The sequence below is a fragment of the Mus pahari genome, chromosome 4, assembly GCF_900095145.1.
Source record: "Mus pahari chromosome 4, PAHARI_EIJ_v1.1, whole genome shotgun sequence".
Taxonomy (NCBI): domain Eukaryota; kingdom Metazoa; phylum Chordata; class Mammalia; order Rodentia; family Muridae; genus Mus; species Mus pahari.
In genome coordinates this window covers 27,221,135-27,236,296 of record NC_034593.1, presented here as the reverse complement: position 1 = coordinate 27,236,296, position 15,162 = coordinate 27,221,135, and the positions used below count along the sequence as shown (strand labels likewise).

The window sequence follows — 15,162 nt, the reverse complement described above, 5'->3', positions numbered from 1 at the left end:
AAAAAAAAAAAATATGTGGCACAAAATGAAAATTAGCAAGTGGCAGTACAGTGTAGAAATACCAGACAACCTCGACAATGTTCTTTCTTCTTTGGGACAACGCTTTTCATAGAGACAGTGAACAGGCCTCACTTTGCCCCCCACCTCCGGAGTCAGGGTTTCTCTGTGTAGCCCTAGTTGTCCTGGAACAAGACCAGGCTGGCCTTGAACTCAAGAGATGCCTGCCTTTGCTGGGATTAAAGGCCTGCAGAGCCACTGATGGACAGCCATCATCTGTTCTAACAGCAACCACTGTTTGCTCTTGCTTCATGTGTATGAATACAAGGAATACCACTCACTGCACAACACATGCAATACGAGACCGATTTCTCATTTGTAAACATAAAAGCAAAACACAGCTTTCCCAATTCTTACAGGTCGTCCTTTCTGCAGGGGCTTCTTTTCTTCAAATCCTTCTTGTGTTACTTGCTGTTCTCAGGACTTAATAACAGCAGAGGTTATTGACAAAGGCAGACAAGGAAGACTAGTAATCTCAGACCCACGGCATTTATAAGTCAGTGCTAATTAAATTCCTACCTCAAAAGTTTGTTCAAAATTTTTAAACTCTTGTAATCTTGCTTGGAACCCTTCTGCAAGTGCCCCGCCTGTAACACAGAGGAAAATCCGATTTTACTTTTTGTTTTGCTTTGTGAGACAAGATCTCACTGTGCAGCCCATGCTACCCTGAGTGATCATCCTTGCCTTTGGGAAAGATTTTTTCAATCTAGTATAATAGACTTCCTTTACCCATGACACAGATGTTCCAAAATTCCTCTTGGCTACTGGAAATGGCAGACTATAAGCCCTGTATTATACTGTATTAGTTTGGTTGCCTTCTATTGCTGTGATAAAATACCATAATCACACCCAACAGCATGGGGAATAAATCTGGCTTACTTGTTCCAATCTCATGCCATTATAAAGTTTAGTTAGGGCAAGAACTCAAAGGCAGGAATCAAAGCAGATGCCATTGAAGACAGCTGTTGTCTGGCTTGCTCTCCACAGCTTGCTCAACTGGCTTTCTTGTACTACCCAGGTCCACCCACCTGCCCAGGGGTGGCACAACCCACATCAATCACTAGTCAAGAAAATGTACCAGAGCCATGCTCACATGTCAATCTGATAGAGTCATTGCTTCAATTGAAGTTCCCTCTTCCCAAACCAGCTTATGCCAAACCGACAGAAATCTAACTGGGACACTATGTTTATCTTCTATATACATACACAAAGTTTATGTTCTTTTCATCTTATGTAAGCATTTAGTATGCACTGAGTTCATATCTTTTGAAGGTAAAGGTGTACTGACATATTAGCACAAATTTCTTTTTGCATTTTTGTAGTTTTACAGATTTGTTCTTATTATAGAATCTAACAAACTTTACTAAGTCGAGCATTTCACCTAAAGGAAGTGCCTACACCAGTAGGCACTCTCCATTTGGACCATTCTTCAGTACAGTAAGGGTTCTTGTTCAATACAGCCGTGCAATAACGTGCTGGCTGATAAGACAGCTAGGCACTGTTTGAACAGACTGAACAAAAAGAAGCCTCCTGTTGCCTGGGGCAATGAGAGAGCTCATCACACTACTCATTACTGTAGGATTTAACACTTGCCACATAATAACACTGCACACAGTTGAGCATAGGGTACTGAAGCTACAGGTAAGCAGGGGACAAGGTAAGATTTTCAGCACACTATGGTTCTGCTATAATCTACGTTTACATGTAAGAAGGAAATGCTCATTACTACATACCACCTTCTGGCATCCCCTGAGCTTTATGCTTTCTGGAGTTGAGAACTTCCTTGGCTGAAACAAAAAAGATCCGATTCCGAGCTTCTGAAGGACTTACAACCTTGAGCTCTTCTACCAAGAAGTGAAGACATCTCTCCATGTGCTGCCTGCGTACCTGCAAGAAGCATGGGAATTTTGGGAATTTTAACAACTTAAACAAAAGATAAAAAATAATAACCATCAGCCTTGAGTGTATACTACAGTGTACTAAATAGTGACTGTGCTGCTTCAGATGAGAAATGTCTGCTATAGGCTTGGAAATTCAAATACTTGGTACGCAGTTGGTGGCACTGTTCAGGGAGGCTTAGGAGGTTTGGCCTTGCCAGACCACATGCCACAGGGGTGGACTTTGAGAACTCAAGTTTGTTTTCTCTGCTTCATGCCTGAGCCCTCAGCTTCTTCTCCAGCTGCCATGCCTGCAGCCATGACAGACCTTTATCGCTCTGGAACCAGAAGCACAAATAAACTTTCTTACATAAGCTGCTGTGGTAATATTCATACAGTGATACATATTGTTCCCATATATGTATTAAATGCAGGGAATGCCAATAAATGAAGTCTGATCCTTGATGGCAAAAAAAAAAAAAAATCTCTGCTTAATAATCTTCCTTTTGAATATCAAATACTACATCTAAGCATTATAAAACATTACAAACAAGTATTAATACCTATCTAATTAAATGGGAAAAGTGAATTTTATATTAAGGGTGCAATATGCATATGCATAATATCCATAAATAATAAGCATGTTAATAATAGTGGCAGGCATGCAACACCCAAGTAAATGGGTAGTACTTTTAGTTTTCAGTTATTTATTTTCCAAACTTTCTTCAGTAGGGCTGTTAGTACCTTTAAAATCAGAAAGTTAAGTGCTACAATAAGAATGTGAAATAAAGTCATTGTTTTCGTTTTAGATCATTTCATTTAGATTAATCTATATTTCATTTCATTTAGATTAGTCTATTTTTCTTAAGAACACGGAAGCTGGGACTAGAGAAATGGTTCAACATTTAAGAAGCTCATTGCTTTCAGAACTATATCAAGTAGCTCACATCCACCAGGGCCTCTAGCTCCAGGAGATCCAGTGCCGCCTTCTGGCCTCTCTTGGTACCCACATCAATTTACACAGACCTCACACAGACATGTTCCAAAGTATACAGAAAGCCAACTATTGTGTCAAAGCTTGTAATCCCAATTAATCAACTTGGGGGGTAGAAGCAAGAGTTCAAGGTATATCTTTGGCTATAAAGTGAGTTCAAGTTTCCTTCTGGTCAGCGCCAGCACTGGGCCACTTTGGGCCCAAACTCAGTGGACAGTCCTGTGGTCTCCAGAGGACTCTCCACCCCACAGGTGCCCTAGCACACCCTGGATCTTAGGATCACTGGTGAGTGGAACACAACATCTGCTCCAATAGAACTGAGGGTGCCTGGGGCCAGCTGGAGCACAGACAAAGGAACCCCGCCCAATCAATGGCTCAGGTTCCTTCCAGTCGGTGCAGGTCTACCTTGGTTTAGAACTCAGCGGACAGCCCCACGGTCCTCAGAGGGGGTGCTATGTCCAGACACTCTCACACACCAGGATCTCAGGGTCTCAGAGGAAGTTTGACGGCCAAGAACTCTGACACACCCATAATCTCAGCATCACAGGCTCCCAGAATCACAGGATCACAAGGAAAGCTGGACTCTGGTTCTGACTCAACTGGGATTACAGAAAGGACAGGCTCCAAGCAGATAGATCAAAGGCAGGAATCACTTGAGATAATCAGATGGCAGGAGGCAAGCATAATAACAGAAGCAACAGAAACCAAGGTTACTTGGCATCATCAGAACCAAACTCTCCCACCATAGCAAGTCCTGGATACATCATCACACCAGAAAAGCAAGAAATGGATCTAAAGTCACTTCTAGTGATGATGATGGAGGACTGTAAGAAGGTCATAAATAACTCCCTTAAAGAAATACAGAAGAACTCATCAAAACAGGAGAAAGAATTGAACAAAACCATCCAGGATCTAAAAATGGAAATAGAAACAATAAAGAAATCACAAAGGGAGACAATTCTGGAACTAGAAAACCTAGGAAAGAGATCAGGAGCCATAGATGCAAGCATCACCAACAGAATACAAGAGATAGAAGAGAGAATCTCAGGGGCAGAAGATACCATGGGAAACAATAACACAACAGTCAGAGAAAGAAAATGCGAAATGCAAAAAGATCCTAACCCAAAACATCCAGGAAATCCAGGACACAATGAGAAGACCAAACCTAAGGATAATAGGTATAGACGAGAATGAAGATTTCCAACTTAAAGGGCCAGTAAATATCTTCAACAAAATTATAGAACCTCCCCAACCTAAAGAAAGAGATGCCCATGAACATACAAGACACCTACAGAACTCCAAATCATTTGAACCAGAAAAGAAATTCCTCCTGTCACATAATAATCAAAACACCAAACGCACAAAACAAAGAATATTAAAAGCAGTAAGGGAAAAAGGTCAAGTAACAAAAAAAGCAGACCTATCAGAATTACACCAGACTTCTCATCAGAGACTATTAAAGTTATATGATCCTGGGCAGATGTCATACAGACCCTAAGAGAACACAAATGCCAGCCCAGGCTACTATACCCAGCAAAACTCTCAACTACCATAGACAGAGAAAACCAAATTTACACAATATCTTTACACAAATCCAATCCTTCAAAGAATAATAAAGGGAAAAACTCCAATACAAGGAGGGAAACTATGCTCTGGCAAGAAAGTAATCTTTCAACAAACCTAAAAGAAGATAGCTATATGAACAAAATGAATGACTTCCAGGACAGCTAGGGGTACACAGAGAGACCCTGTCTTTAAAAACAAATACAAAACAAACAAATAACTCTCAAATGAACATTGAAACTGGGGCTACAACGTAGTTCAGTTAGATGTTTGCTTGGCACACACAAAGCCCTGGATTCAATTCCTAGCACCATGAATAAAGTGGGTCTGGTGGCCCATGCAAAGGACCACAGCGCTCAGGAGGCGTAGGAAAGGCCAGCTGAGAGTTCAAGGCCAGCTTAGACTACAGGGACAAAGTGCCTTACAACATAAACAAAACAAACAACAAATTGAAGCTAAAGAGAAATGCTGAGCTAGTGAGCTATTCTGCAAGCATGTCCTAATTCTGCAGTGCCTTAAAGAGCAATAGAACAGGAGCTGAGGCTCAGCACTTAAAGAGCACTGCTGCTCCTCCAGAGTACCTGGACTCACTTCAAAGGAACCACATGATGGCCCAGCCCTGTCTGTAACTCCAGTTCCAGGGCTCCCGACACCCACACACAGACATGCATGCAGGCGGGTGGGGGTGGGGGGCAATGTTTCATGTTTATAAACAATACAACTAAAATCAGAAAAATACCAAAGAAAATTAAATACATCCCACTTATATATTGTGAAGGTTACTAACTATCAACTAAACAGAGAACGGGTAGATTAGTGTTCTGTGAGGGTGTTTCTAGGTAAAGTGGGAAATCAGCAAGGACAGGCCTACTCATTTCCCACTGTCCCTGTCCTAGGCCACCTTGTGGTAAGCTGCTCTTTCTGTGATTCGCACTCTTACCACCAACTGGAGCCTCTGAAACCATGAGTCTCAACTATGTTGTAATAATAACAAAAAAATTGACTGACACATATATCAAATGCCTTTGGGTATATTGTTGTTTTGTTTAGAGATAGAATCTCACTACATAGACTTGACGAGCCTGAAACTCACTTTTTTGACCAGGCAGGCCTTAAACTCGGAGACCTACCTCCCTATGTCTTAGAGCAGTATTTCTCATATTTTGGGTCAGGACCCTTTGGAGCCATGTATCAGATACCCTGAGTATCAGACATTTACATTACAATTCATCACAGGAGCAAAATTATACTGACGAAGTAACAAAGTAACTGTATGGTTGGGGTCACCACAACATGAGGAATTGTATTAAAAAGGGTCACAGGATTAGGAAGGTTGAGAACCACTCTATGTGTTGGGATTAAAATGCATGCACCACCAAACCCGGGCTCTTAAATGCCAGATTCTTTCTAAGGTGAGTGGAAGATATAGGCTCAGTATGTAAGAGATCCTAGGTTCAATGCCCAGCACCATGTAAACCAGGTGGCACATACCTATGACCTCAGCATTAGGGAGGATGCACAAGAGAGTGAAAGGTAAACCTCAGTGAGACAAAAGACTCCATATCAAAAGCAAAGCAAGAAACCAAAACAGAAAGAGGCCAAGGGCCATGAGGAGCTCTGGGTGTCGGGTGTGCTCAACTGTTCTACCTGCAGTCTAAGGCAGGTGTGTGAAACTGAGTCAGGCTCTTATGATGCAGGGAGGCATGTTTCTGTTACTTATTTTATACTTTGATAAAAAAAATTAAACATGGGGCTTGAGAGATGACTAAGAATACAGCTGCTCTTCCAGAGGTCCTGAGTCCAATGCCCAGCAGTCACACAACAGCTCACAACTGTCTCACAACTCTAGTTCTCCCAATGTCCTACTCTAGTCTCCCCTAGCATCAAGCATGTAAGCAGGACATACATGAAGGCAAAACATCCACATATGAAAAAGTGAAACAGAAAAAGAATTTTCAAGTTCTGAAACAAGGGAGCTTAGCCCTTCAGATGCCTATACTGACCCCATAAGTCTTTCTTGTCATTCTTTTCAGTCCTGTGTAGCTCAGACTAGCCTCACACTGCTGCTGACTACACAGCTCATGTTTGCTTTGAACTCCTGACCCTTTTGCCTACACCTACAGTCTGGGATTAGAGTGTGTATCATGAGACCCAGCTATATTCCTATTATTTTCACAATCAGAGACTCACTTCTCCAGACACTCTCTGAGGTCTACTGTTTTCGCAGACAACTATGTACATGACTGCAGTTCACACAAAGGGGGAAAACTCACATCCTCCATGTACTCTGGCTCCGAAGCAGAAGCATCCCAACGGTTATTCAGAATGAAAATGTTGGGCTTGGAGAGCCTCTCGTTCACCTTATGGAAAAAGTGTTTCTCCTGAAAAATACCAAAACAACACTAAACAATATTCCTATATTCACATATACTGAACCATTTGAAGCACAGTGATTAAGACAAAGGACCCTCAAACCCCCGAGAACACTTACCTTTCCCCCCCGAAATCAAAACATAAAAGAGCAGGGTTTCCTGATCTTGCAAGGCTCTCTTGAAATTCAACTAATACTTATTAATCTGTATGTCTAGACATAAAAACGACTGCTTGATAATAACCCCAAGTGCTCCATGTTACTTCAAATCATTTTTAAGGGTTAGCTAAGTCACTGGTTGTGGTAGAATACCATTAGTCCAAGGTAGAAACAAGTAGCTCTCTCTGTGTGAGTTTAAGGCTGTTCTACAGTTAGCTTCAGACAAGCCAGAGCTACACAGTGAGACCCTGTTTCAACAATAACAAAAGCTAGGTAAGTAATTAGCAATGTAAGATATCTGTGCAAACTCTAGTAACAGAGCAAATATTCTATGGGCCACCTCCAGGCCTTTTGGCTAAGTCCATGTGAAGTACATTATATATAAACGCTGTGACGTAGGCATCACATCTGCGCAGGGCAAAGACATAACACAGCTAGCTGAAATAGGTAACGTTCCATGAAGGAAGAAACTGGTGATAATGACGGGCTTGGGGTCTTACACAGCCCAAGCCTGCCCTGAGCCCACTTTGTAGCAAAGATGACCTTGAATAGCTCTATATCCAAGTGTTGAGATTACAGACACGTGACTACACTCAGATTACTATGGATCTCTGAAGGAGGAAAAGCTCAGCAGTGGACAAACTGCATGTACAAAGTAGCATCAACAGACAGGGGTGTGGCTCAGAGACAGTACCTGCCTCCAGATGCACAGCTGAGTTTGCTCCCTACAGCAGGGAGAAAACAAATGAGACCAGTATAAGCAAAGGCTTCAAAAGTCAGACTGAGACTGAGAAGTCTGCTGAAGGAGAGCCCTGAGGGAGTGAAGTCCTCGGTGTGTGCTGTTTGACATAGGCCTCAGACACAGAGGAAAATGGAAAAGTCTCCTCCAGGCCAGGAAAACAACAAGGCCTTTCTATGGTCCACATGGGGATGCTGACACTGTGTGCAGAAATGCACACCATAGCTTTCTCCCTCCAGGTATTTACAACGTGAAAACTGACTGCTTCCCTACTGAGACTGTTCCTACTAAACCTGTCTCCTTGTTGAGCTATATCTAATTGTGTCCCCTTATCTACCTACAATAACCCATTTCCTTATTCAGCTGTATGCAATAACCCCTCCTCTGTATTGCACATATATAATAAACACACTGAGAACCCAGGGGGCTGTGGTTTCTCCATCAGAAAACGCAGCCCTCTCAATCCCAGCCTTTCAATGTTTTTATGTTTGCCTGTTCTTCATTACACAGTCCTAGTCAGATCCTAGTCAAGATTCCAATCAGATCCATCCCTAGACAGTGTGAAAGGCCTTGACTTAGCCATCACCCAAATGATGGCAGCCCTCTATGATTATCTCAGACACTTGGGCAGTTGCTCATACAACAAGGTTTTAAGCACTACCAGAATTACAACAGAAGCCTGGTGTTTGTAATAGTAAGACCCTAAAAACAAAACAGGCCTCACTGGTGACACCTTGTTTACAAAGGTGCTCAGTCACTCATACACTTTTGGCAAATAACAATTTTTAATAGCATGTTACTGCTATTAAATGTTTGCCTATTAGATATCTAAACTCTGAATATTTACTTGGAATGACTCTGGTCATTCTGGACAAAGAACCTTCCAACTCAGGGTAAACACAGATAACTTGAAACCTATAGTGCATCAGGCTGGGAAAGGATGGGAACTTGAAGAGAAAAGGCTCTGCCTGATGCATGACAGAGAGGTAGGAGAATGGATGGCTTAGATTTTATTAAGACTGGTAAGTAAAGACCTTAACAACCTTAGTACCTGTGCTCTTCCAGGCGTGCACGCGCGCACACACACACACACACACACAGGGTGAGTGTCAGTATCACACTTGTATCAATCACCTTAAACCCACAAACACTTCCTAGAAGCTAGATCCATTGAGCCCCAGATTGCTCCTGAAAGCAGTAAACACTGTAGCAGGCCAGAAGCAGCCCTCTGGTCCTGGGGAAGCACAGGCCAGAAGCAGCCCCCGGGTCCTGGGGAAGCACAGGCTTGCCTCAGTCTCTCCCTAGTTCATCACCTGACTTCACCCAAGCATAGCAAGAGTAAATCCTACCGTGTTCATCAGTGTTGATTCGGAGTTTGCAACCAAAACAAAGACATCAGCATCAAGGCAGAACTTATCAATCCAGATGTCCAGCTCTGTGGTGACATCTGTACCTGGGCTAAGGGAAGCAAACACTGCGTCATACAATGCTTGTTAAAAATCAAAATTTGGGTTACAGATATAAAAACAAAACAAAAAACCCTCTATCATTTGAAGTCTCAAAAGTAGAAATTTTCTTTGTTATCAAGCTGATGTCTAGAAAATGTTAATGCTTTTGACAAAATGAGCAACATAAATTAATACTTCAATCTTTCTCATATTTTGATTCCTAAAGCTAGGAAAAAAGTACCAGTGATATAAACAGATGAGGCAAATAGCAGTAAATTGTTCCAATCAGCTAAATTCAATGCAAGCTTCGAGATGAAACTTGGAAACGTACCTTAAATAACAAAACACCAAAAACAACAACAAAACACCTGAGGCCAAGCATGGTGATGCACACCTTTAATTCCAGCACTCAGGGAGCAAAGGCAGACAGATCTCTGTGAGTTCGAGACTGCCTTGATATATAGTGAGTTTCAGGACAACAAGCAGAGTTATACAGAAACCCTGTCTCAACCCCCCCACCCCATTAAATAAAAACATCAAAACCGAATGGTTTCCACAGAACATTACATTTAAATGGTTGAATCCTTTGAATACTATATGGAAAATATTCAACTGATGCATACTACTTTGTCAAATACTGATAAGATGATTTTAAAATATATCATGGGGAGCTGAGGCTGTAGCTCAGGGCATAATAGTTGCATAGCAAGCAAAAGGTCCTTCATTCAACCCCAATGCCACAACTAAATAAATTTAAACCACATAAAAATGTGTATTAATGAAAGCAATGGAGAATTTCCAAGAGCACTCCATTAACTTCAGAAAACGAAATCCTCCTAGACTCCCTGGCTATATAAGAGGGAAGCAGAAGCAGAGGCCTGGAGTCCCTTCCTCCCTCCAACTGCTGTATGTCAGGCATTAGATCACAGAAGCGCGATAAACAGCACTATTCTATTTAGTAAGCCCAGAGAAAACACAAGTCAGATGTAAACTTACCTATCTACTAAAACCAGGTCATCTCTCAAGAGCGCACATTTTGCTTTGGGCCAAAATACATGCACAAGACAGCCAGCTTTCAAGTCTTTATCCATATGGAGGGCATGGGCCAGCTGATTAACAGTCTAAAGTGAGAAGGAAAAAAAGGATCAATTAAAAATTAAAAGTAGGGAACAACAATATGAACTAACCAGCATCCCCAGAGCTCGTGTCTCCAGCTGCATATGTAGCAGAAGATGGTCTAGTCAGCCATCATTGGGAAGAGAGGCCCCTTGGTCTTGCAAACTTTACATGCCCCAGTACAGGGGAACACCAGGGCCAAGTAGGGGGAGTGGGTGGGGGGGGAGGGTATAGGGGACTTTGGGGATAGCATTTGAAATGTAAATGAAGAAAATATCTAATAAAAATAGGAAAAAAATTTAAAGTACTATGGTTTGGCACAACATTTACATGATTTTAACCCAAACTAGTGCTAACTGTAGCCCAGGTTGGCCTTGTTCTCACCATTTTATTTCTGTGTCTTCAGTGCTGGGATTTACAGGTGTATACCAGTAAGCCCAAGTGAACAACAATCACTTTTGCAAAACTGAAAGTTGAACTTCAAATGGTTTGAAATAAAACCACCTGAACAACCAGCCTGGTCTACAGAGTGAGTTCCAGGACAGCCAGCGCTACACAGAGAAACCCTGTCTCGAAAAACAAAAAACACCTGAACAATCTTGAGAAGTATAATGGATGTGTGTGTGTGTGTGTGTGTGTGTGTACGCATATGTATCCATATGTATATATGTGTGTATACATACATATACATACACACATACATATATATGTCACATTAAAAATATATATGTGTGTGTGTGTGTATGTGTATGTATATACATATTTAATGGGTAGGGGTATTTTGCTTGTGCATGTATCAGTGCACCATGTGTGCCTGGTACCTTCAAGGGCCAGAAGAGGGCATCAGATACCCTGGAACTGGAGTTACAGATGGCTGTGAGCTATGAGCACTCTTTATCACTGGGCCATCTCTTTAGACCCAAGACATTTGCATTTTAAAACCACCAAATGGAAAATTCTTCTTAGGAAGTTTCCTCATACCAGCTGTAAAAAAGTAGGGTTTGGGAACACAGACAGCAAACAAATAGGACACTAGTAACAAAGCCCAGTGGAACTCCTGATGGGTGCTACTCATAGTAAAGAGTGAGTGATGGAGTCTGCTGCTTTCGAAAACTTATATAATCTGGTTGTTCTAAAAGAAGGGTGTACTGCTTAGTTATAACAGGGGAGACTCATTTAGAAGAAATGTTTCTAAAGTCAACTTAAGCATCCTGTTAAAGTAAGAGAGGTCAAGTTTTCACTCTAGCCCAAACTGGCCCAAACTCATGGCTATCCTCAGGCCTCAGCTTCTTGAGTCTTGAGGTGCTAAGACTATAGTTGTGAAGTACCACACTCAAACCTGTGAGGCAGAACCAAATCTGTCCTTCAAGAAAGGAATTTTTGGGCTGGAGAGATGGCTCAGTGGTTAAGAGCACCGACTACTCTTCTGAAGGTCCTGAGTTCAAATCCCAGCAACCACATGGTGGCTCACAACCATCCATAATGAGATCTTACGCCCTCTTCTGGTGCATCTGAAGACAGCTACAGTGTACTTAGATATAATAATAAATAATTAAAAAAAAAAAAAAGGAAAATTTTTTTTTTGTCTCTTGATAGCAGCTATTCACAAAAACCTTCTTGAAACCCCTATCATTTAAAGCCCAAACCATTCCTATTTTTCAAGCTAAGATCTCAGGCATATTAACTTCTAAGACCAATGTACATATTTAATGTAACTCATATATGTGTTAAATAAACAGCACAAGGGGCTTAAAGCAAAATTAGAAAATAAATTAAGGAAAGGCCACAGCTCACACACCACCACAGTTCTAACTGAGAGCATCTCTTAGAGCTGAGAAGGAACGTGGCTCAGTTTGTACAGTGGTACCTGGACTCATGCTCTGTCCCTAGCACTGCAACACTGTGTACACAGAATGTGGTGACACATGTCTCTTTTGTAACTGTGGCATTTGGGAGGTAGTAAGGTCATACTTGGCTACATAGCTAGTTCAAGGCCAGCTCTCGACTACATGTGAACAGTTCTTTAAAAGAATTAAAAGGCAGAGGCTGGAAAGATGGTCAGTGGTTATGAGCACTGGCTGCTCCTCCAGAGAACCTGGATTTGCTTCCTAGGATCTACCCACTGCAATCCCAGGGGCATCACCCTCTTCTGGTTTCAACACGCACCACAGCTTTTTGATACATATACATATAGGTAGAAATATCCAAACACCAAAAAAAAAAAAAAAAAAAAAAAAATCAGGGGTTTAGAGAAACATCTATTTATCAAATGTATTCAAGAGTGAGTACTGAATGAGGCTGAAGCAAGTGTCCATGTTAATTTATGTTTTATGTGCATGGATGCTTTGTCAGCCTGTTTTTCTGGTGCACCGTTTGCATGCTTGGTGCTCACGAAGGTCTGGAAGGTGTTGGTTCCCTGAAATTAGAGTTACAGATGTTATCATCTACAATGTAGATGCTAGGAATCGAACCTGGGTCCCTTGGAAGGTCAGCCAGTGATCTTAAGCCATCTCTCTAAGACCCTATTTGTTATTAATATGGCTTGTTTTAATAAACATGTTATAAGGCTACACAACAGTCTTAGTCCAGGATTTTATGGTCATGAAGGCTGGGCACTGCTCAATGAACACTTGCCTACCACACGGCCCCTGGGCTAGCTCCCCAGCACCACAAACAAACAAACAAATAAGAAAATAAGAGGCAGCCGGGCGTGGTGGCGCATGCCTTTAATCCCAGCACTCGGGAGGCAGAGACAGGCGGATTTCTGAGTTTGAGACCTGCCTGGTCTACAGAGTGAGTTCCAGGACAGCCAGGGCTACACAGAGAAACCCTGTCTCGAAGAAAAAAAAAAAAAAAAACCAACAACAACAACAAAAAAAACAAACAAACAAAAAAAGAAAATAAGAGGCAGGGTTGGGAAGATGGCTCTACAGCTAACAGTGGGTACTGCTCTGGCAGAAGGCCCAAGTTTGCTTCCTAGGTATGTCTCATAAGTGCTTTTAACTCTTGTCTCTCTTCTGGCCTCCTCCAGCAACGGTTCACGTGCACAAATCACCATCACTGACACTTCTCCGTGAGTGTACATGCAGACATGTAGACACACACACACATATGCACACTTAAAATTAAATGAGGGCTAGAGAGATGGCTCAGCAGTTAAGAGCACTAACTGCTCTTCCAGAGGTCAATTCCCAGGTTCAATTCCCAGCATCCACATGGTGGCTCACAACCATCTGTAATGGGATCCGATGTCTGAAGAGAGTGACAGTGTATTCACATGCATAAAATAAATAAATAAGTCTTCTTTAAAAAAAATTAAATGAAATAAAATAATACAATCATCTATATTCCAATTCCAGAGGATCTAAAGCTCTCTTCGGGCCTCCATGGCAGCAGGCACACACATGGTGTACACACATGGTGTACACACATATATGAAAGCAAAACACATATATAATAAAATACACTGTGCTAGGAGGTTTGAGGCATTTGCTTGCTTTATGACAAGGTCTCACCATGTAGGCTGGCCTGGAACTCACGGGGACTGCCTACCCTGCATTAGTCCACTACGACATCCACAGTTCGGCTTTGTTTATGGCCTGAGTTATATATATTTTAAGTGTTCAAAATAGAGAACACTAACTGTAAGAAGGCAAATACTCAATGAGGTATGAGCTGTTACAGCTGTGATAGTAAAGTACTGTACAGGACTGCAGGTTTATCACATTAAAGGGAGCCACTCCTTAGGATCATTTCCGTTAAGGAACAGGGGAGGGAGACAACAACAAAGAGAACTTTAAGCAGAGAGCATAGATCAGGAAAAATGAGAGGTCATGTCCAGAAAATATCACAAAGCAAATACTCCCAAGACTCACATAATTCACCACAAATAAACCAAATTTGAATTTGGCAGACTTAACTACAAAGTAATAGTGATGCCTGTGGTGGTTCGAGTGAGAATGGCCCTTATAGGCTCATATATATGAATGCTTGTTCCACAGTTGACGGAGCTGCTAGGGAGGTGTGAGGAAGTACGGCCTTGTTAGGGACATAACTCAGGCACTCTTGCTAGCATGGTAAGGACCCAAATTGCTACTGGTCCCAGTGTCAGAAATCGGCATTTAATAATGAATATGCTTAGGAACTTTTCCTAAAGTGAAAGAATTTAAGTTTTTTAGGTTTTTTTTGAGACAGGGTTTCTCTGTGTAGCCCTGGTTGTCCTGGAACTCACTCTGTAGACCAGGCTGGCCTCGAACTCAGAAATCTGCCTGCCTCAGCCTCCCAAGTGCTAGGATTAAAGGTGTGTGCCACCACGTCCGGCTAAATGATTTTCGTTTTTGTTTGTTTGTTTTTTTGTTTTTGTTTTTTTGAGACAGGGTTTCTCTGTGTAGTCCTGGCTGTCCTGGAACTCACTTTGTAGACCAGACTGGCCTCGAACTCAGAAATCCACCTGTCTCTGCCTCCCAAGTGCTGGGATTAAAGACGTGTGCCACCACACCCGGCATAGAATAAGTTTTTAAAAGGAGAAACACCTTGAAAAACAAAAAAAAAAAAAAAAAGGACAAACACCAGTCATGGTGGTACATATCTTTACATCTTAGCGTTAAGGAGGCAGAGGCAGGCAAATCTCCATGAGTTCAAGACCAGTATAGTATGATCTCCATGGAGGAGCATTCTAAGCCAGAAATAGCAACATAGTGAGACACTGTCTCAATGAGAGAGAGAGAGAGAGAGAGAGAGAGAGAGAGAGAGAGAGAGAGAGAGAGAAGAAGAAGAAGAAGAAGAAGAAGAAGAAGAAGAGAAGAGAAGAGAAGAGAAGAGAAGAGAAGAGAAGAGAA

General features: G+C 41.9%; 1 protein-coding gene across 1 annotated transcript in view; it reads right to left on the bottom strand.

Annotated features, from left to right (window-relative positions):
• Mfn1 (mitofusin 1) overlaps positions 1-15,162 on the bottom strand; it is a 47,815-nt gene that overhangs the window by 22,635 nt on the left and 10,018 nt on the right. The window contains exons 5-9 of the mRNA XM_021195561.2: positions 10,205-10,329; positions 9,110-9,218; positions 6,765-6,872; positions 1,791-1,944; positions 577-644 (exon numbers count right to left, since the gene is read on the bottom strand). Of these exons, the coding sequence (XP_021051220.1) occupies positions 577-644; positions 1,791-1,944; positions 6,765-6,872; positions 9,110-9,218; positions 10,205-10,329 (564 nt within the window). The remainder of the gene's footprint in view (positions 1-576; positions 645-1,790; positions 1,945-6,764; positions 6,873-9,109; positions 9,219-10,204; positions 10,330-15,162) is intronic.